This window comes from Gekko japonicus, unplaced genomic scaffold (genome assembly GCF_001447785.1).
Source record: "Gekko japonicus isolate JY-2015 unplaced genomic scaffold, Gekko_japonicus_V1.1 scaffold75, whole genome shotgun sequence".
NCBI classification, from domain to species: Eukaryota; Metazoa; Chordata; class Lepidosauria; order Squamata; family Gekkonidae; genus Gekko; species Gekko japonicus.
In genome coordinates this window covers 1,842,496-1,865,866 of record NW_015173124.1, presented here as the reverse complement: position 1 = coordinate 1,865,866, position 23,371 = coordinate 1,842,496, and the positions used below count along the sequence as shown (strand labels likewise).

At 45.1% G+C, this 23,371-nt stretch overlaps 1 protein-coding gene across 1 annotated transcript; it reads right to left on the bottom strand.

Annotated features, from left to right (window-relative positions):
- On the bottom strand, positions 1–21,288 carry PLK3 (polo-like kinase 3). The gene is made up of 15 exons (XM_015421953.1): positions 20,975–21,288; positions 14,089–14,196; positions 13,874–13,990; positions 12,711–12,840; positions 12,191–12,278; positions 11,032–11,127; positions 9,561–9,759; positions 8,950–9,076; positions 8,410–8,519; positions 8,140–8,257; positions 7,251–7,334; positions 4,291–4,453; positions 3,267–3,396; positions 2,220–2,330; positions 1–1,537 (listed from the first exon to the last, which is right to left on the bottom strand). Exons 1-15 carry the CDS (start codon positions 21,167–21,169, stop codon positions 1,343–1,345), a joined length of 1,971 nt encoding a protein of 656 aa, XP_015277439.1. The 5' UTR covers positions 21,170–21,288; the 3' UTR covers positions 1–1,342.
- Between the last annotated feature and the right edge of the window lie 2,083 nt (positions 21,289–23,371).

Below are 23,371 nucleotides of genomic sequence, written 5' to 3'. Positions count from 1 at the left end.
AGTTTGGAGACATGGTGCTGCATGATTGACAGAACACAGGTGCAAAATAAATAATTCATATAAATACATAAATAGGTGTCAGTGGAAGTTTATACCATTTAAGCTCCACAACTGGACAACAGTCTGTCAAGTTCAAATACCAAACAGGCAGCTTTTGTTTAAGCTGTTCAAGTCTGTACCACAGTAATACACAAAATCCCTCTGCTGCATCTTGAGTCTGAGACAGCAGCTGAGAAACTGAGGCAAAAATAGGGCAATTCACAGTCTCAGCAAACAAAAAAGCCCTATTTGCCTAATTAGTGTAGGAGTTTGTTATGCAACACGCAGCTTCACAGCATCAAGTACTGAGCAGCAGCACTGGAAACCTGAATTGGCTCGGATTTAAGGCTGAAGATTCAGCTCTCATCCCCCTAACTCTTCATCCCAAATTAAGACTGGCAGCAGTTCATCCCTGCCAATTCCAGAAAACAGCCATCTGGCAAAGCAGCCAGATACAGTTCCCCACAGTTCCCCTCAGTTCCCCTCTGCCACCAGCATCTTAGCTGCAACAGTCATACGCCAAGCAGAGAAGCCCTTTTCGTGGTTCCCGTCTAACTCTGCGGAAGGCCACTCGCGACAGTGCCACTGTGTTGGGACACGCATCCCTCCTTGCCCGACTAGCCCCAGACACTGTCCACTCACAGCTTTAGTTGGTCCATGAATCAGAGCCAAGCAAGCAGCACAAGAGAGTCCACGGGCAGACAGTGGTAGTGTTACAAATGCCTGAACCAGTTCATGAATGGAAGCCACCTTAATTCCATGCTCACAGAAGGGCAGCTGAGAAGCCCCTCAAACCCATCAGGTGCTGGGATGCCCAGACCTTACCAGGTATATAAGCACTGGAAAAACAGTCCAGCAACTGTCTTCTCAAAGGACATTTCTCCTCATTCCTCAGCCTACCCTCAATTGTTTCCATACTATGGATGCAGCAATAGCTCTCCCCACACCCAAGACCCCATCTTCTCCACTGTGTATAACCAGCTGTGCAGTCACACAGGAGTAAACTTAAGACATTTAACTTCCATCCCTGCACCTTCTCTCTATGGACTGGAGCAGTCATGTCAAACCAAGTGCAAATCCCTTAATTAAAAAGTCAGTTTGGAGATAAGCATCCAGACGTTGATGGGTCCTGGGATAAGGTACTCAGAGCTACATCTGTGCAGTTTTTGTTTGGAGTCTTGTCTTTCCTGAAGATCAGGCATCCACTGTGGGAGGATTCTGATGGTCTCTGCAGTTGTATCTCTTATGACATTAGCATCGTTCTTGGAAGGACAAAGGAGACAAAGAGTCCCATCCTGCAGCTTTAGGCATCTGCACGCTCAAGCAGCAGTTTGAGGATGTACTTGAGCCGATGCTGAAGCTCTGGTGAGCAGCCAAGTTCTGCAATACTGCTGAGCTTGTAGGTATAGGAATTCCTGTCACGGTTTATGTAGGTGAGAAGGCAAGAGTGGTCAGGTTTGCTGAAGATCACCTTGGTATGATCATTGTAGAAGTTCACCTGGAAGGATGGAGCATACTGGCCATGAGTACTGAGGCATGCCTAGTGCCTGATTCCTTTGAACAGGCCCTACCCTTAGAGAATTCACTAACCTACACCAGAACCCCATTCCTTTCCCTTTTAAGTATGAGGGAGAGGGGAGAGCTGCAAACTGAAGCTGAATTAAGTAGGGAACCAAGCTTTATGTAAAGGAATTTATGAGAGCCCTATATGCTTAAGCATTTTAAATGTGCATTATAATGCTGCTATTCAAGACACCAGAGGCCACAAAGTTATACAAAGGCAGTGTTTCATAGTGGTTAGAAGAACCAGGGTGCCTTGGGTTCAAATGCCTAGCCAGCCATGCAGCTCGTTGGATGACTTTGGGCCAGTTATTCTCACAATACGGCTGGGAGATAAGTCAGAACTGAGAGAAGAACCATATATTGCTTGCCATAAGCTGCCATGAGCTCCTTGGAGAATAAACTGCAGATTTTCTTCTGCAAAAATAGACATCTAGTTCCTCAGAAGCATTCTAGAGTCAAAACTTGGAAGATGTTCTCTAGAGCAAGGATGTTCCACTGGTGCAGTCTATACAGCAATTACAAGTATTCTTTGTTGAGAACAAAGCTGGGTCTTGCATGACCTCCCCCTCAAGGCTGCTCCATTCAAAGGCCAGACACAACTTAATGCCATTACTTACCTGGAAGGTTCCATTGCTGAAGAGCATCAGCAAGGCCTGATCAGTCTTCACCCACTGTAGGAGCAGCAGTGGCAACTGCCCAACCTCGTCTATGCTGGGCAAGTCTCCTCCCTTTGAAGAGAGGAAGAGAGATGGGGAAAAAGTCAGCCCTTGGCAGCTATTCCACCAACACAAGAATGTTCCAGCAATCCTTTCCCACAATACCCAAGTGTCAGCTAAGCTGCCATGAGTAGGGAGAGACGTTCTAATTGCTTTGCATTCCTTCCCATGCGCTTAATTGCTGGAGTTACTGGAGGAGTTGTGTTGTCTACCTTCCATGGGATCGTTCTGGTTCCCAGCTTCGCTACCGTTAGACACTCTCGCCGTCTCCCGCATGTGGGAGCCCATCTAATTGGGTATTGTTAAGGGGGGCCCATACAAATGCCCTATATCCTATTATGCGCATAGGTAGTCCGCCATTCCTAACAGTGTTCGTGTTATTGCATCTATGGCTTTTCAATAAAAGTAAAACCTTCCAGGAAGCGTGTATTTCGTTGTTTTGCTGTGGATCCTACCCCAGCACTTTTCATTACTCCATACAATCCACCAAGACTAACAGTCTTGATTGCACTGGATACAGTAGTTCAGGTGAGTAATACAAGCCAGATTCACAGGAAGGACATACTAATTCCAAAGACCCAGTTCAGCACTGCCACAGGAAATTTCCTCTTCATCCTCCATAATTGCAGGTCAGGCTTCCCTAACACGTGTATTAAGAAGCCACAGCCATGTGGGCATGCATAGGAATGCAGCCAAAGCCATACAGGGGGCCCACATGCACACCTTCTGGTTGGAAGGCTGCCAACCAGAAGCTGAGAAAGGAAAAGAACACAAGTGCTGAGAAAGCAACTCTGAAGTCTTTACCAAGAGTTTGAGTTGTGCCCCTCAAACATCTTTGTGGAAATACCTATTAAAGATCTAAAAAGCAGGTGAAATGCAAGCTAGATCTTCTATATGAATCCAGACTGGCCAGTGAAGCTGAACACACCAAGTCCAGCAGCTGCTTACCTTCATAAGATGTTGCTCCATGTAGGAGGCAAAGTACTGCAGAACACTCATCTGTCCCTGCAGCTGTTCAGGGACTGCAGAAGCCGGGAAGGAGAAATGCTTACTGTTGGTCAGATTATAATGTACTTTTCTGTAGGACAAAAGAAGGAGATTAACTATGACAGCCAAGCGGCTCGCAATCCTCAACTCACATAGCCACACACATCTCAGACACCCATAGTGCTGTAGCAGTCAGTGTTGGACTGGGGTGGGGGCAGGGAGATCAGGTACAAATCTCCATTCTGACTCAAGACCCACACGGTGAGCTTTATGCCATCACTCTCAACCGAGCAAAACCGGGGAGGACCAGGCACACTACCTCAAAGTTCGTGGATGAAGAACTGGATTAAAGTGTGACAGACACAGGGCTTATTTTTTCTGTTGAAAAAGACGTGCCGTAACCCTCAAGAGGAAAATTTATAAAAAGAAATTTGTCAAAGAGGTTCTGGAACTCTGTTCCGGTGCCTTCCCCCAGAAAAAAAAAGAGCTCTGAATAGACAGTGTCAGAGTTATACACCTAGTTTGACAGCACATAGAGAAACTGCCTTCTTATAGCTGAGCAAGTGAATAGCAAGAGGCCCCTTGAACCCTAGATGCTTAAGCTTGTGGAAGCTGACCTGCCACCGCTCTACAGGAGAGCTCATAAGGCAGCTCTGAATTCTCTTGACATTTTAACATCAGGCATCTTGCAGCATCTTGAGATGAAAGTATCCTTCCCATAACAAGCTAACTGTTCTTTATGAACCCGAGATTATCTGCTCAGGATGGGTGGATTCCAGGGATACAACCTATTCCTTCAATTTTATTCTGTGTACAGGCAAGCCTCTGCTCACCCAGTGCCCTTCCCCAGCCTTCACCTCCTCTAGGATTTGCTCCTGTTCCCATGCTGTTATTTGCTTCATCAGAACAAATACACGGCCTAAGGGTACCAGGTAGAACTCCTAGGCCCAACTGAACCCTCTGGACAAATGCTTCTTCTACTCACTTCCAGTTGGCAGAGAGAGTCATATGAGTTCCATCATTGAAGAGAACACCAATGCTGCGGTTGGAGAGCTGATAGCCGAAGCCGTACTTGTTGGAATAGTCCACCCATTTGCTTACCCAAACAAAGTGCTCGTGGCAAGCCAAAGAAGCAGGATTCCTCTCAGCTGGACAGGGAACAAAGATATAACTTAACGGAGGCAAGGACAGACAAAAAAACTCAACACTGCTCATCAGCATGAAACCCACAACCATATGACGCTTAATCCCAAGGCCTACAAAAGAAATCATGTAATAGGGCTACTAAGGGACATGGCTGCTCCCTTATCTGCTTGGTGATGAGACCCGATTCCAATGAGAAGAACAGCACAATGTGCTGCACTGTTGTTGCCCCACCAGGAACCTACCTAAGTAACAAAATGTCCTGTAAAAAGTAGCCCTTTTATCTGCAGCAGGATGGGAATGGGCACATTCTCTGCTTCTTTCAAAACTTTGCTGTAGAGGACTATTCTCATTAGTCCTCATGATAAAACTAGGAATAAGGCCCGTTGTGGAAATAAATACAACTGGTTCTAGAAAGAGGCTCTGGGTGGGTGCCCCGGCCTTGGGCACTCAGCATCAGTTTGCTGTGGTGACTTCAGCAGGGTATAATGACACATTGCTTACTGGTTTCTCCAGGGGAAGTGATCTCTGCCATCTGAAGAGCAGTTGTAATTCTGAGTGATCTCCAGCCTTCCCCTGGAGATTGGCAACAATGGTTACCCAAGAGGAAAAGGCTGGTTTGGAAGGTAGAGTCTATGGCATTGTACCTGCCCCTCCTCAAACTCCACCCTCTCCAGGCTCCACCCCTCAAATCTCCAGGAATTTCCCAACCTGGAGGTGGCAACCCTATATCCTTCCCAGTCAGCCATCAATGCACCATTATCTGCCCCTCTGACTTCAGGTTACCATCTCCTCCTCCCTCCCTACAGCCTCTACCTAGGAAAAGTGCAGTTTTTCTCCACAGTGGGGACCAAAGCAGCTCACATCATTCTCCTCTCCCTCTTTTGATCTGCACAACTTCCCTGTGAGGTAGGTTAGGCTGAAAGTCTGTGATGGGTCCGAAATCACCCACTCAACTTCCACAGTAAGAAACTGGGTCTGGCAGACCCTGTTCTGAAGCGCTAATTGCTACGTCTAGAGTAGCCAACTTTCAGGTGGAGCCTGAAGATGGCTAGGTTATCACAACGGAACTCCGGACAACAGATCTCTCTCTCCCTGGAGAAAATAACTGCTTTTGAGGGTGGACTCTATGGCACTCTATTCAGTTGAGGCCTCTTCCCTCCCCAAACTCTGGCTTCCGTAGACTCCACCACAAAATATCCAGGAATTTCTCAATCTGGAGCTGGCAACCCTAGCTCAGGACTGGCCCCAATGAGTTCCCCACAAAGGTCTGGAAAGGGCCTCCTGCCTTTGCTTTTTTACTGACAGAACCAAGCTTGGTTGTCTAGCAATAGCCACTGAGGGAAAAGTTAGTCCCACAGGAGCCAAGCAGGAGAAATGTCTTTGTCAGGAGACAGCCATTTTGGCAGTTTGGTGTAGTGGTTAAGTGTGCGGACTCTAATCTGGGAAAACCGGGTTTGATCCCCCGCTCCTCCACTTGCACCTGGCTGGATGACCTTGGGCAAGCCGTAGTTCTGATAAGAGCTGTCCTTGAAAAAGAGCAGTTTCTGTCAAGAGCTCTCTCAGCCCCACCTACCTCACAGGATATCTGTTGTGAGGAGGGGAAGGGAAAGGAGTTTGTAAGCCGCTCTGAGACACCTTTGGGTAGTGAAGGGCGGGGTATAAATCCAATCTCTTCTTCTTCATCATCTGTCAGGGAAGAGTGTCCAGGCTTGCAGAGGGTGGGGGGGGGGGAGGATTGGACCCAGCACCCAGTCAACGGCACACGAGTACTCTTGAGCAGTGGTTGATGGGCCAATAGCTGATGGAATGCACAGCCAATGGGAGAGCTGGAAAGTGCCAATACGTAGGGATATATATATAGGATGAGGTGGTTGGTGTCTTCCCTGCTCAGTTCTATGCTCTTCTCATCCTTATATGCCTGTAATGTTGGGTCCCAAGAAGTCTGAATAAACTTAAGGCTTCAAAAGGCAGCTGCTTCTAGCTTTATGTCCTTGGTTATGCACTACAGAGGTGCAAAAATTTAACCAATATTTTTCCATTTAGTTTTACTGGACCTGAAATTTTTTGGATTTCTGGAAAATCCAAGATTCCAATACTGCTACAGTATTCAGACCTGAGATTTCTCAGAAATCCTAATTTTTTTCAGGTCCAATAGACCCGAGACGAAAACTACTGGTTAAAAGAGAAAGCCGTGCAAAGCTGAGCCAGCAGGGAATAGTCTGCTCCCCACGGGCACAAGCAAGTGAAACGCGGGGTATAAATCCAATTTTCTTCTTCTGCAGTCTGGTTTAAACCAGGCTGCAGGAGAAGCGAGCCTCAGGAGCTGCTGTGCCAGTTTAAACCGGGCTGCAGGAGAAGCCAGCCCTAAACTGAGCTGGCAGGAACAGACTGCTCCCCAGCAGCACAGCTGACCCTCGGGTTGCTTTCTGCAGCTCCTTTAAACTTTACTGCAGTAGAAGCCTGACAAAACAGTTGAGAGACTGCTCCTCCTCCTCCTCCTCTCTGCTGTTTTCGGCTCAGTAATTCCCAAATATATCCAAGATTTTTTCAGGATCCCCCCCCCCCGGTTTCCCAAGAAAACCCGGATACATTTGGGATGCCAAGATCTACCTGAAAAATACCAGTAAGGTATTACTGTAAGGTATTACCAGTAAGGTATTACCTATTACACGCCCCTTCTCCAGTATTCACTTCCAAGACATCAACTCTTCCATTTCTTCCCCCGCTGTCTCAAACAGAGGACAAGAGAAGAAATCCAAGTATTCCTACACATTTAAACAGACTGAAGCTTAAATTTACCTGGAGGCATGATGGACAGACAGTTCTTCAAGAGCGCAATAGCAGACTCAATGACGGCTGATGCTGTGACACAATCTTCAAATACTAAAAGGGGAGAAGATAGATACATGAGGCATGAACAGCTTAACATGGTGTTCCCATGAATGCATCATGATAGCTTACACGTAGAGCTCAAAACTAGATAGGAATGGTAGAGAAATTCACCTCTACCAAGAGAGGACCTCACTCAAGAGCTAGAACTGGGCTTCAGGGAAACCAAGCTATTTTCAACTGTGCTTTAAATATAAGCATTCTGGGATATAACCCAAGGCCCATCAAGGCCAGCATTCTGTTTGCAGCAGTGATAGGAGAGATGCTTTCAGAAGTTTACCAAAAGCAACAATTCTCTCCATTTGTCCCTAAGCTTATGGCAGTCAGAGTTAACCTGCCAATGAACATGAAGGTTCTACTTAGCTACTGTAGCCAGGAGCCATTGCTAAATGAAAGCCTCCACGTTAAGAAGCAGTTTGCTTGAACTCCAATACCTCAGAGAACTCCCCCCCCCCAATTTTTTATTCATTTCAATGTCTTACAATTTACAAGTTATTCTACAATCGAAAATGAATTTAACACTCTTTAATAATGATCTTCTACAAGTTGCCAATTCTATTCTGCTTCTACTTCATTTGTAAATAATATTAATTAATTCAATAGAAAATGGCACGCATAAGTTAATATTTCTGCCTCTCAAAATTACTCCAGTCCAAATGCGTTTATAAACTCTATCTCCCATTATTTTCACCTCAGGGAACTTATAATGAAGGACGGAGTCTACAGGCAACTCTGTTCCACTACACTGGAGCAGGTTCTAGTAGCTGGCAATTCCACCACACCAAGGAACTCTTTTCACCTTCAGAGGTGCTAGCCATTGTCCCACGAATGGACCTGGAGATTGACTTCCGTGAGCCTTCTTCTGCTACAGTCACTGCTGGGCTAGAGCTAGGACTCTGGCCACTCAAAGGGGTGACCTGCAAAGAAAAAGTCAATTGAGCTCATTGTGAACCTCTCTTTTGCCTCCTAGCAGGTTCAGGAGCTACCAGAACTTCTCCCTCACTGATTTTTTCCTCCCTCCCACTCCAAAAGTGGTAACTGGCTAACAAGCACCTGCAGTTAAGCTTACCTCATTCCCTTCCACAGTTTTGTGACTCATCTGTCTACAGATAGAGGTCTTCACAAGGCCTGTTACCAACTTGGAAATTTCATCTCTTTCTTCTGAGGGAGACTTCTTAACTAGAAAAGGAAAGGAAGGGTTAGTAACTCAACTCAGATTACTAGCTGAGACAGGCCTGCAGTGCCGATACTCCCTGAAGACAAGTACATCAGGCACCTCATAGAGAAAGAGCCACAATAGGCTAAATACTGGAGTATGTGTGGAACAAGCATCTGAACTTTGTCTCTTTAAGCACACCTTTGTAAGCAATAAGCAAAACACTGATTTTTCTTCTAGGCCTACTTAAGTAGGAAGATCATTTAGAAATTGGCTGCAACACTTTTCCCCACATTTTGGACCTCAGATGATAAAGCTACAGTATTCAGTATGCTGCCTGTCCTATGAGTTTCCACCCCAGCCAACAAAACAGATGACCACCACTGGGCAGTTTCAAGCCAGGAATGACATGTTAGTTCTTTGGATGCAAGTCAGCTGCCAAAACAAGCTTACCTTTGGATTTCCTTTTTCCAAAGAGAGTCTTTGTGACCTTTACAAACAGGCTCTTGGCAGGGTTGGGGGGATTCAGTTCTGGCACCATCACACAGCTGCTGGGTGGGAGTTTATCAGGTGTGTACCCCTAGAAAAGTCAGCACCATTAGCCAAGCTGAATGAGACACCAATAGACAAAAGGAGGAGGTGGCAATCTGAGTCATTTGTGTACAGGTGCCTATTGCTCATTGACTAGATTTGACCGTTTCCCCCAATTTTAGGAGTAGTCCTCAAGAGCTATTGTGATGAAATGTTCCCTTGGCAAGGATGTAAGTCAGGCTACCCAGCAACAAAGGCAAGAGCAAAAAGTAACATCTGAGAACTGTAAGAGCTAATTAGAAGCAGGATGTAATTACCTAAATTGCAATCTAGGCACGATTCCAGAAGCTAACACCCTTATTAAGAGGGACACTTGCCATCCATATAATGGTGGGGCCCAATTAGAAGTTCCATCCAATGACTTGGCCTCTAGAAGTATAGCACACTCTGTGGTTTTTATACCACACCAGTTTTCTGTTCTGGCAACAGTCCTATTATGAGTTAAGTAATGCACTCAGAAGACCTGCGCTCACTTTGGTGAAGAACTCATGATCCAAGATTTCCTCCAATGTTAAACGCTCCTGTGGGTTGCGTTTCAAGATGCCCATAAGCAGGTTCTTGGCTGGAATGGAAAGGAACACTGGAAGTGTATAGGTCACATGCTTGATGCATTTGTAGGTCTCCTTGAGATCAGATGTCTCAAAAGGGGGGTTTCCACATAGCAAAGTGTACCTGAGAAGATGCAAAGAGAAGGTGGTGGTGAATGGCAGAATGCCAAGGGTATTTGTGAAGAATGCTTCTGTACCAGCCAGCAATGGCATGATCTTATCCGCATATGACTCAGCAACAACTCTAGAGGAAGCTGACATGAGGCAACGCCCAGCTTTAAGCATTCCCTGTAATAAAACTCATGAAGTGCTCCAGGTACTAGCAGACCGGAGGCACATCCGGATGGCAGAAGACAGTCACTCCTCATGGGATTACAGCCAACAGCCTTTTAAGTTAGGATTTGTACAGGTGGTGCCCCGCACCCCAATGTGGTCAAGAGACAAGGCTAAGATCTGCCCTCTGCCTCATCAGCTATTCACTCAGACTTTGCCGCCTCCACACACACACACACACACACACACACACACACAGAGAGGAGACAGTTTTCATAACATAGCAGTAAATGGAAAGTTTAAACAGGAAGTTGTGGCTAAGTGGGGCAAAGATCTGAAAGCTGAAATGACTTCGAAGACATACTCCGGAAAGTTGCTCAGAAACACCTAAGCCGAATAGCCAACTGTGTACCACAGGCAAACCACTTTTTCCATTGTAACTACTCTTCAGCAGAAACAGGCAAGTGACAATATGTTTTCAGCTCCAACTTGTCTTTTAACTGCCTGCCCAGCACACAGCCCAGAATGACACTTGGACTCATGAAAATTAGCTCAGAACAATAGTTTAAGAACTCCTAGTTGCAGCCAAACTATGATGGTAACATCTAATGAGGGACCAGTTAGCATCCAGTTTGTATGAGTTGCAGGCCGAGCCTCCCAATCACTGACAGAACTGGCAAGGCAGGAGCCACTCAGCTTTAGAGATTTGCAGCGTCACCAGTTCCATTTTGGGGCCTGGAATTCCAGACTACCTTGGTGGGTTGGCTCATGATGCGTAGCCATGTTAGTCTGTCTGTAGCAGTATAAAAGAGAAAGAGTCCAGTAGCACCTTAAAGACTAATAAAATATGTGGCAGGCTATGAGCTTTCGTGAGTCACTGCTCACTTCTTCAGATACAGCATCATCAATTGGAAGCCTGCTTTTGCCATCAGCATAGTGAGAAGGAAATGGCTCTCTTTGCATCATACATTCTGGAGAAGACCTTGATAAGCTTTTTAGGAGTTTTGTTAAGTTCAGTCCCAGTATAGCCAGAAGGCAACAGTGAAGGAATGACCACTTCTTGGAGGTCTGATTTCACAGAGATGCACACAGCTACCTCGTAACACTCAAACTCCAGACTTACATGACACAGCCTAGAGACCAGACATCTGACTCCGGCCCATGTCCTTGTCGGAGCAGCACTTCTGGAGCAAGATAGTTGGGAGTACCACAGATAGTTCTGGAAAGGGAGAGTGTGGTTACCATTAGCATGGTTGCTGCTGGAACTCAGTAATGTCTCAAATTCTCCCCCATCCCATTTGATTCATTATAACACAAGAAGCATCACTAATGCTCAACAAAACCACCCAACACAAGTGGTTAATAAACAGATTGTTATAATGTCCCTCCAATTATATTAGAATTTTATCCTACAATTGCAAACAACAAGTACCTAGGAAGAAGTTATAGAAAGGTCAAATAAGCCAAAAAGGGATCCTTTTTATTTTTTAAAAATTCATGACTTCAAGATCACCTCTTTAAAATTTCTACTAGCAGTGAAAACTGACTTCCTCTTTTGAAATAAACTGTGATGCATCTTAATACATTAGGTCTGTGAGCAAAGGCTCATCAAGACCTCATGAAAACCACAAAACGGACCCTCAACTGACAACAGAGCCTGCAGCTGGGATTCTGATCTGTTTGCCTCAATAAATTTCCTTTTCCAACAGCCCAGTGCCCCCAAACACACAAAAAAGCAATACCTGTGGGTCTTGCTCCAACAAGTTGATCTACCAGAAGCCTCAGCTGCAGCTTCCTGGTTAGACATGTGGTCACCTGAACCACTGTCCCAGGTGGCTCACCCTACTCCTTGCATCTAGTTACTCACACTGGACTGTCAGTACTACAACTCATGTGCTTAGACACTCCCTTCCCCTCCAGAGCTCCTTTCTGCCCTGCACATTTGCCCTCCCCCATCCACTGGAGCAGCCAGAATTAACAGTTTGCATAAGGCATAACCCAAGATAAGGTCGGCATTGTTTCCCTTTGCTATTCAAACAGGAGGCCTCTGCGTTAGACACAACTGCATATACAGTGGCTGCATTGTTTCTTTGGCCACCAAGTTCCAGCTGAAGCAAAGGAGTCTATTTCAAACCCCACGGTTTCTGTTGCACTGTGAGCCCCCACACAGCTGCAAGAATAGGGTGACAGGACACAGAGGCACTATAGAAGAAGCCTCTTCACTATTACTCCAGAGTAAGCTCAGACACAATTACAGAAGGGAAAGCATTTCAGCCGCTCACTTTTTCCTCTGGTCTGCAGGTTCTTGTCGGGCAGCCAAACCGAAATCGCCAACCTTCAATTCCATGTTTTCACTGATGAAAAAGTTACCTGCAGCAGAAGGCAGACATTAGGGCTTTAGAAGTCACAATTCTCATATACCACAACCCTCCCCACACACAGAACAGAGCTTGAAGATCTAACATAGGTTTCAGCAATCAGAATCTCCACTTTTAATTTTTTAAAACACAAAAGTAACAAGTTTCTAGGCCCAAATGAGAGGGAAAATAGATGGTACCTGCTGAAGAGGCCTTTGGACTGAGTAGTTCTGACCTTTGCATTTCCCCACCACACACACCTTGCAAGGCTACACTTCACACTCCTTACCATTCAAAAGATTAATATATTCCACACTGGAAGCCTAAATAATGGCACTACATCAGTGCATGTTAAATTATGCTAGTGTACTGGATGAATTCTGGGTGACATATCAGGGGGAGTTTGATTTCAGCTTCTCACATCTACACGTCATAATGTACACACCTAATTTGAGGTCCCTGTGCAGAATGCCCTTAAGATGAAGGTACTTCAAGGCAGAAATGATTTGTTTGAGGTAATATCGAACCTCTGGCTCCAGAAGAGTGTGTCGGGATTTCCAGATATGAGCCAAAGACTGGAAGAAAAAGGGTTTAGCTAAGGAGTTGATCCTTCCAGAGAAGATCATGAGTTATTTAGGAATAGGCACAGATAGCTACTTGTCCTTGTGATCAAACAGAAAAATGTCTGCAATCACCTTCAGGTTACATGACAGCTGACTACAACCTGTGCATACTTGGCTCAAAATTTGTACCAACCTTATGATATCCCGCAGCATAAACCATGAATGGACAAGTGCTCCCAGCCTCCCCTCATCCCATACCTTTGCCCCACCCAGTAGTCACTCCCACCCAGCAACCCCTAAACTTTAACTGGTTCTGAACATGCTTTCTCACTTTCACCAACAGAAGCCTACTTTTACATGTGCATTCTGGATATTTAAGCTGTGCCCCATTTTATTACAAGCACAGCACTTCTTAACTCCTGGATAGTTTTCTTAAAATATTACCTGGACAATCCCCCAAATAAGAAAGCTAGTCTGTAGACAAATTTAAGTATACAAGGTTCATAAGAACACCACAAGGAGATAAGGAATTCTATTAAATGTTAAAGAACATAATGGAAGTGTACCAAAATACAACCATCAGGTACCAAAGAGAAGCTAAAATGGACTTAGCAGCACACCAAGAGTAAAATTAATTCCTGGAATGGATTCAGATGTTGTTTTAGCAAAACTGAACTTCTATCAAAGCACTATTCCAAAACAACCCTTGTCAGACAGTTTTATATGAACTTTGATCTACACCAGGAGCGGCCAAAGATGTTAAAATGCCTGTGACCAACTTACTGTTTACAAGTGTTTGAACTGCAACAAAAGAACAGGCAACCAAGAATAGCGCAAGCGCTACTGTACACAGCAGCAAACAACTCCCATAGCAAGGGCACTTGTGCGACAGACTCTTACATAAGGCTTATGTATAGCACTTGGTTATCATCCAAAACATGCTACACTATAAAGCTAAGACAAACAGGAAGGCAAAAGTATCGGATGGTAGGTAAATATGCCTACAGGGAGACACAAAGGCCATATATAAAGATCTGGGTCTCACTTTTCGGCTGCAGTGCTCGAGAAAGATGTAGATGTTCTCTGAATCTTCAAAATGATGAGAGAACTTCACAATGTGTTTGTGATGCAGGTCTCTGTGTAGCTCAATTTCATTGATGATCTGGAATAAGCAGTACTGAGTCAGCAAATATTCCTGTTTGAGGTTGGACGCATACTAGAAACTGCCTTGCTGTGCCTAAGGATCTTCTGGACACATACCTTTTCACGTTGGTGAGGCTTAGCCACTCGGCTATGAGGAATGACTTTTACTGCATAGGTCTGGCTGCTGGAGAGGTCTCTCATTTCATAACATCTTGCAAATCCTCCCTGACCCAAAAAAAAGACCATTGTAAAAACAAATTATAAAAATTTTCTGTTAATAATCCTCCCATGAATTAATAATCCTCCCATGAATTAATGACCTTATCTGAAAGATCTCAGTAACAGAATGACAAAGATCTTGAGCCAGTTTCATTCAAGCATGTGGCACCCAAGCCAATCTCTACTAAACCAGCTCGAAAACATTAGGCAATGGCATTTCAAGCACACACTTCCCCTTAAGCAATTCACAAGTCCTTATTTATTAAGTTCTATCAAATCACTAGAGAATATGTTTGTCTTATTCATAAAGAGACCATAATTTACCCCCAAATATGCCTTTACTCCTTCCAGCATTCAATGCTAATAAGAGCAGTTGAGAACCAAGACTAATTACATCTGCTAGAATGGTAGAGCAAGCCCCAGGTAAAATGAGTTTACTTAAGTGCAATTGCCACATGACCAATGTGCTCCCAGTGCAAGACGTGCGTGCCAAATATCATTGCTTCATCACCTCAGGCAAAAAGTTACCAAAATGGGAGCTAAACCAGGCACTAAGAGCCAACAGTTTGGATGTATGACCTCACCCTTAAAAAGCACCCCCAGAGCACATCCATCAGCACTTAAGCACAGGGATACTTCAACCAAGTGTTTGTCCAATAGTACTATACAGCTCAGGCCTTGGTTTTAATTCACGTTGCAAGTACTGTATACTTGTTTAGCATCCCCTTGCCCGGATGAAGAGAATTATGCATGCAAGTACATTTTCATGGGATTTGTCAGAGTTCCAAAAACTCATTCATTCCACTCTTCCAGCAAATAGAGCTCTAGAGGGCCTCATCATCCAGCCTTCTCTTCAATGCAAGCAATATAAAACTACCACATTCCCCCTCAATGGCTGCCCAGTATCTGCTTGAAAAATTCCAGTGAGTGAAAGATTCTCCCAGCCCAGGTAACTCGCTCCACTGATGAACTACTCTTATTGTTAGGAAGTTTCTCTCAATGTTCAGCCAAAGGCTACCCTCCTGTACCGCATGACAGAGTGAGCTCCCGTCTCTAGTTCCAGCTCCTGCCAACCTAGCCGTTCGAAAGCAAGAAATTGCAAGTAGATAAATAGGTACCACTTCGGTGGGAAGGTAACAGCGTTCTGTGCGCCTTGGTGTTTAGTCATGCCGGCCACATGACCACGGAAACATCTTCGGACAGCGCTGGCTCTTCGGCTTTGAAACGGAGATGAGCACCGCAACCCTAGAGTCGGACTCGACTGGCTTTCAACCAAGGGAACCTTTACCTTTACCCTCCTGTAACTTAAACTCACTCCGTAGTATGCAACCTTCTGTCCTCACACAATTTCTTCCTTTCCTGCTACTTGTCCCAGTCTTCAGAAAGGTTTGCAGGAACCATGTGAAAGAACAGCTGTGTGGGTCAGTGATGAAGTAAGAGAGGACAAGAGGAAGAAAGGGACCCATTTCCTCTCTTAATCTACAGTTGCGGGAAAAGGAACAATTTCACTCCCTTGTTCTTTATTACAGCTTCCCCCAACAACCCACATACCTATTGCCCACATGGGTCCTGTGATCCTGGAAATGATCTTTTCAGGGGTCAGAAGGGACTGCAAGAAAACTCCATGCTCCATGCACAGAGTAGTAAAATACTGCCCATTATCTTGCTCTGCATAACAGCACAGAACAAGTCTTTGACCTCTTCTGTGTGACAGCCTTTCAGTGCCCTATACCGCATGCTATCCCTTTAGTTGGATGTGGATGTGTTAGCTAGAGATTTAGAAGAAGAAGAAGAAGAGATTGGATTTATACCCCGCCCTTCACTACCCAAGGGAGTCTCAGAGCGGCTTACAAACTCCTTTCCCTTCCCCTCCCCACAACAGACACCCTGTGAGGTGGGTGGGGCTGAGAGAACTCTGACACAAACTGCTCTTTTTCAAGGACAGCTGTGCCAGAGCTTGTGACTGACCCAAGGTCACATCAGCAGGTGCAAGTGGAGGAGTGGGGAATCAAACCCGGTTCTCCCAGATTAGAGTCTGCACACTTAACCACTACACCAAACTGGATCCACAGGAGACTCAAGATTTTAGGGTGAATTCTTTTGGCCAGTCATTAAAGCAAATCTGCTCACAATTTTAACTCCAAATTAGCATTCACAAATGTTCGAATTATATTGTGTACCTACAAATTGATTTGTCGAAATTATGCCATCTAATTTTTATTTAGATTTAATCTAATGTTATCTTTCCTTTTCTCTTCTATTTCCTATCTTAAAAGGATTATTTGTTTGTAGTATACATTGCATGTTTTGTTAAAATTTAATAACTCTTTGCAAATTAGTTTTAAAAGTTTGAATTATGTCATATAGTATCACACTTGGAATATCTATTTACAGAGATCAGTATTTTTGACCTGCCAGTTTGAATGCAAGCACCTTTATTTTATGCCTCTGGTTTAATGCACACGCTCAAGTATTTCCATATGCCATCTTGGTGCTCTGGAGTTGGCATTACTACTTTGGGCCCCTCCCCACCCACTGGCATCATAACCTTTTCTCCAAGATGTGCGTAAGCCCTGTTCACAGGACAACCACACACTGAAAGTGTTCTTCTAAAGACAGGTTTTTCCAGTGGTGAAGCAAGTACATCCTTGGCTGCATCATATGCACTACCGAAAATGAGCCTCACGCCTATACAGCATTCTGAAAATAAGGGGGGACCAGTTACTGTGTGAAAGACTCCTAGCTTGGGTATCACTATTAAAACAGTTCCAGACAACATCACCAAAAAGGATCTAGTAAGAAAGAACAGAAAAGGCTCAACAGTAACCAAACTCAAGGTAAAGCCCTTGTTTAGAAGATCCAAGACACCCCCATATATGATGAGCCAACTCTCCAGGTGACACATCACACTGTTCGAGGTGGGGCAAAAAGAGCCAACAGACACTCCCCTTCCTTTGCAGCACAATCAGTGGAAGAATGCCAGCTTCACTAACTGAGAGGACCGAGGGGTTGCTGTGTGCACACTGCTGCCTGTCTCTCACACCTCCCCACTCTGCCTATATAGATGGCTCAGTGGGGCATTGAGGTTTTAAGTCAGAAAACTGTTCCTCACTTAAAAGAACATCAGGGCAACAAAAACAACAAGTGTTCTAGGAAACTTACATATGCCATAAAAGGCAGGACTCCAGCAGCATCTTAAGGGCTAACACAAAATTTATTCTGGCATGGGCATTCTTGAGTCAGAGATCACTTCATCAGATACCTGTCCTATGAATCTGAAGTGACCTCAGGAAAGCTTACACTGAAATAAACATTACCCTTTAAAGAGCCATTGGACTCCTGTCTTAGTTTGCTGTAATTGACACCTGCTACTTGGGAGGAATGCGATGGCGAACCTAAACAGCATGATAAAAAGTAGAGACATCACCCTGCCAACAAAAGTCCGCATGGTCCAAGCAATGGTATTCCCAGTAGTCATGTATGGCTGCGAGAGTTGGACTATAAGGAAGGCCGAGTGCCGAAGAATAGATTCTTTTGAACTATGGTGCTGGAGAAGACTCTTGAGAGTCTCTTGGACTGCAAGAAGAACAAATCAGTCAATCCTAAAAGAAATCAACCCTGACTGCTCCCTGGAAGGCCAGATAATGAAAATGAAGCTCAAATACTTTGGCCACCAAATGAGAAGGGAGCACTCACTGGAGAAGACCCTGATGCTGGGAAAGATTGAAGGTCAAAGAAGACGGGGACGGCAAAGGATGAGATGGTTGGACAGTGTCCTCGATGCAACGAACATGAAACTGAGCAAACTTCAGAGGACAGCGGAAGACAGGAGGGCCTGGCGGGATCTAGTCCATGGGGTCGCGAAGAGTCGGACTCGACTGTGCGACTGAACAACAACAACAATGTAATTGTGGTATATTACATAATTCTCACCACTTTGTAGCCCCAATGTTACGCTGAAAAAAGAGTACTGGGTTTTATCATTTAAATAATAAACATTGGTATTTTTGCTTTGTTTGCAGACTCAGTGGTAAGTCGGCTGCTGGGCAAGGTTTTGTTTTGCCAGGGAATGGTGCAGTGGGATAAAGAGGACAGTATAGGAGCTGACCACTGGCAAGAGCCAGAGTATCAAAGGCCCTTCTTTAGCCCAACCTCCCTTCAGCACTTCCATATTTCAGACTGTTCACATGTGTTTAAAAAATGTGCAATTGCTTTAATGAAGACCAGCCAAAACATAATGTAGCACACAAGCTTTCAGCATCTCCAGGACTACTGAGACTGGACGTTAAAATGGGGGGGGGGGAATAATCTTTCAGACATCATCATAAGGCTTTTGTCTGCATCCTGACTGAAAGCTCTGAGACCACTGGGCACAAGATGGAGCTAATATTGGGTTGTACCCATGGCCTACTGGGAAGGAACGAACAAACAAAAAACCCAAACACCATCTAAGCAGAACACACAAAGACCAGATTTGGGTGGAATCTGACCACTGTGTATACAACATACAAGCCCAGTCATTGCTCAAATGTCAGTAACTGACCTTTATGTTTTCAGTTGGAAGGTGTCCATTTTTTTATTTCCCAGAAGGCTATGGGTGCAGCCTGCTGCCAGCCACACCTGATGCCCATTGGATTCAGTAGAATAGTCTATCAAGGTTTGCAGACAGAGGCCTTCTGATCCTGGCCTAGAAGGTCATATTTCCAACACCCTAGGGTTTTTTCTTATTCAAACTACTATTCAAAATCCAGTGTTCAGATAGACTTTTCACATTTACAGCCTACACTTCCCCCCCCCCAAGAAGTCCATATAAAGGCTACCCACATTTTATATTCACAGTCATGTGAGTAAAGTAGGCTGAAGTTTGATTGGCCTAAAGAAATTCCGAAAGCTTCATGCAAGTAGGACTCCTTTGAAGAGAGGACTCTGACCCAAGTCTGTCACTGTAACCACTAAGTCACAACAGACCCTTGAAAAGCCAGGAAACTCTAAGGTACTGGAATCAGTTAATGGTTGCAGGCATTCACTATGCACTTTTTTTCAACACTGTTTTTACTATAGTAGGATGGTAATAATTTGGATTTAGTAGCCCTTAACCAGGCTTTTCTGCTTTGCATGCAGGAGGCTAACATAGGCAGACTTCAATCCTAAATGTATTTTTTATTTTGCTAAAATCCACAGACCATTTTAAATTCACAAGGCAAAAAAGGGGGCACCACTCAAGGTACCTTAATAGTTATCACTCATCTGTTTTAACATACTCGACTTTAGCCCTGTGATAAGCAATGCCTCACTGGATCCTATGAAGCTGTCTTGTACAGAGTCATCGCATTGGCTCATCTCACTCAAGACGGCCTGCTTTGCCTAGCATCAGCTCTCTGGGGTCTCTGATAGTGAAAGATGTTTTTCCAGCACCTACTACCTGAGATCATGGTGGCCAGAATGCCAGCTACTGAGCTTGGAATCATCTACTTGCCATGCGTGTGTTCTACCCACTATGCTATCAGCCCTCTTTACTAGATCAGAGCAAGGGCCATCAGGCCCAGCATGATTTTCAAGAACTGCCAGAGTTCCTTCTAAGCCGTGTGCCTGAGCGGCCGCTCATTAACACAGGAATCCCCACTCAGCAGCAATCTGGAGCTGCTCAGGGCCTTGCACTGCCCATTGCCCATTTTAAGACGACAGCAGTCATTATCTGCTCAGGGTGTGAACTACTCCACTCAGTAGAAGGGAAATATTAGATAGAACATTTATTGCAGCACAAAGCAGTCCACATGCAATTAGCTCATAATCCATTGGTGAACTCAGGTCACCTCCCAGCTCCTACAGGAGAGATCACTTATTCAGATCAGACATAACACAGGGAGTTCCACAGGCACCGAAAGCAATGGAAAACAATAATTAAATACCTTGCAATATAAGCCTAGTCAGACAGGAATGTGGGGGAAAGAGAAGCCCCAGCAGCTGGAACAGGGCTTGTAACATTTTGCAAAATCTGTCACAAGGGAAGGTTCATGACAAAATCACTCCCGGTTGACAAGGTTGCAGGCTCACAACCATCTCCCTTCATGCAGTAGCCGCTGCCTGGCCATCCAGTTTTATTAAAAAGTCCACTCTCCACTTGGAGAAGCCAGTCCGTTTCGCGGGACCGGGAGGAAGGAGATCAAGGACTGAAAGAGCGCTCCAGCTCGAGTGGGGAGAAGAAAGGAAAAACGCGCAGAGTGTAATGCATAGGAAAGTCGGCGGAGGAAGAGAAGGATTGGATCGTACTTAATAAGCCCACCTCCCACTCCATACAAACGGCGGGGAGGGGGGGGGGCAATCACGTCCAGACCTGCTTCAGATCATCGGGCATCACGAGAAGCTGAGAGAGCGGCCACCACCAACACAGCAGGCGTCAGAACGGCGCAGGCCAAGCCGCACAGCGATGGGGAACCCGAAGGGCGCCGCTTGGCCAGAACCTCACACAAGAGAGCGGCGCCCTTCGGTCCTCGATCACGGCGGGCCACGAGTGTCTCCGTCGCAACTCGGAACACCTAAACTGGAATAACGCCCTCGCCTGCCCGTTCTCACAGTCGCTAACGCAGATTAACAACACCACTTCAAGCAAAAGCACGCGTTCCTAAGGGTAGGAAAGCACTCGCCAACGCGGCCGGCTACACAGAAAGCCAGACAATCGGGCTGCTCAGGAGCAAGCGACCCGCGTTTTTTGCGCTCAGCCCCCTTGCCTTCGTTCCGCACAGCATGCCCCCCACCCACCCTCTCCGTGACACCACCGACCTACCTTGCCAAGCAGACGGCCTTTGCTGTAAGCCCGGCCCGTAACCGGATCCGTGATGATGCGGGTCGGTTCAACCGCTTTAGGCTGCTCCGTCCGCCCGGTTTTAGATGAAGCGAATGTAGGAGACGTTTTATACAAATCCGAGCCCAACGGGCTACCATTGAACTGGTGGGACGGGAGAAAGCAAGCGGGATCCATTATTAACAGGGGTGGCTTCCTTACGGCAGGGAAAGGAGGTGGGACTGGTCAGCCCTCGGCCAGCCCAAGACCTCCACCAGTCCCGCACAAAGCCACGTGGCGCGCCGGCAACGGAACTTCGGTACGCTCTCTACCTACGGCCGAGGGAATCCCGGCGCTTTTATCAATGGGAGAGGTAGACGTCATCCAGTAGGGAACCCCTCCCTTCACTTTGGGGGCGGAGTCAGTTCTTAAAGGGAATGCCGCGGCCGAGCTTTTCTTTCTTTTCCCAGAGGAAGTACTTGGGGTTGGTTCTTAAACAGACAGCCGCTGAGCATGATTTTTTCTTTCTTTTTGTAACGGAAATACTTGTGAGTCTTCTCTGCGATGAGAAGAGGAAATTCAAAGGGGAACATAGAAAGGAAACGGGGAGATTTCCTTTCTCTCTCCTTTCTTCATCCGAGGCCTGGAACATTATTAATCCTGGAGGTAGAGAAGAGGCCCCAATTGAGCTGGTCATCAGAGCCTTTTAACCACACACGGATTCGATCTGCTGTTTAAATCCACTTTTACCTGGCTTATAAATCGTGCTTGAATTTTTTAGCGCTCTTCACAGTTTGGAAAATACTGTATTGCAGACTAAAAATTCAAGCACGATATATACACCAGGTAAAAGTGGTCTTAAACAGCAGATGGAATCCGTGTGTGGATAAAAGGCTCTGATGACCAGTTCCTCATGCCTGTCCATGGGCAGGGGCCTTTCAGAAAGGGCAGGAAGCAGGACACTTTTCCCCTTATGTATTTAACTGGAAATTACGACCTCGATATATGTAGCATGTGAATTATTCTAGAATTGTTGAGAGTAGGGGAAACTTTAAAAAATTAATTTTCAACCTGCACCTAATGGAATTTACTTCTGTTTACAGCCTTGGCCTTTAAATCTTTTAACGGGTCACAACTTGGACCCTGATGCAATGTAGAAATATTCTGAATAAATGAAATAAATAAACCTAAATATTCACAGGAGGATCATATTGCATACTGTATTGCTAATTTATCTGAATTATTGTACCTCTGCCGGCTCAAAACATGGGGAAAACAGGTACCTTTTACTGGTGTGTGTGAGCATGCACAGGGTGTGTGTGGGGGGCGGGATGTCTTATGCCATTTCAGAAATAAAATACCCTTTTCCATCAATGATTCAAGGGACTGAATGTACAGTGTGGGAAGTGTGTGTGTGTGTGATACTATCGCAAACCCTAGTGTAGATGTCAAACTAGCAGTAAAAGGTTTGGGGAAAACCTATCACCACACAGATTGTAAATACACCAGGGTATGTTGCAGAGAGAATTTCAGTAAATGTAGCTTTTCTCAGCTCCTGCAGGATGAGCTGCTCTTTTTTGTACAGTAACACTGCCACCCTCAGCAAAGTTACTCCTCTCTAAGCTCATTGACTTCAATTGGTTTAGGATGTAATTCTGCTAAGGGTGGCACTATCTCAGGTGTCTCAGGTGCTACAGGACTTTTCTGTTTTCTTTTTACACACCTCTTAGAGGCCCTGCAACCTTCCTCTTCTTTGCTGTTGGGCACCTTCCATTAGGCTTAAGTGATCTTGAGTATCAGTCCTAAATCGCATTACAGTAAACAGGATTTAATTACAGGTCAGCAGCCTTACAACTGAAGCTGAATTAACGTATTTGCTACTGAATAACTGATTTTCACTGAATAATGTCTGTTAGAGATTAACACCATGCAGAACTTTAGACAAGAAAATTGCAACTACATTTGTTTTGAATTGTTCATAATATATCATTGTGTCAGTTTTAATTTAAAGGTTATGATTTCTTTTAAGTTGTGATTTGCACATACAACTGACTAGTCTGATTGATAACTTCCACTCATGTAAACTACAATTGCCAGCTGATCAGAAAAATCCTTTAGCAGCACAAATCAGTGACTGAGGCTTTTCATAGCCTAGGGACAAGAAGAATTGCTGGCTAATGTCTGTACAACTAGTCACCCTTAAAGGTACAGCTGCAGAGGCTGTCTGAAAAACTGACAGCTTTAATATGAACTGGCAAACCTCTGTGGGCTGTGGCCAAACAAAGCAGCTTGACTCATAGACCATGTAAGACCACCACTGCCCCTTTAAGCTCAAGATCTGCTGGACTGGCTGGCATGTCACTATCAATACAAGTATAATTTTTTAAAAAAAATAGTATC

Coding starts and splice junctions, on each gene's coding strand:
- PLK3 (XM_015421953.1), bottom strand. CDS start 21,169: ATGGATCCCGCTTGCTTTCTCCCGTCCCACCAGTTCAATGGTAGCCCG. Junction 14,197..20,974: donor AAGGCCGTCTGCTTGGCAAG/GTAGGTCGGTGG, acceptor TTTTTGGGTCAG/GGAGGATTTGCAAGATGTTA. Junction 12,841..13,873: donor TCGAGCACTGCAGCCGAAAA/GTGAGACCCAGA, acceptor TTTTTCTTCCAG/TCTTTGGCTCATATCTGGAA.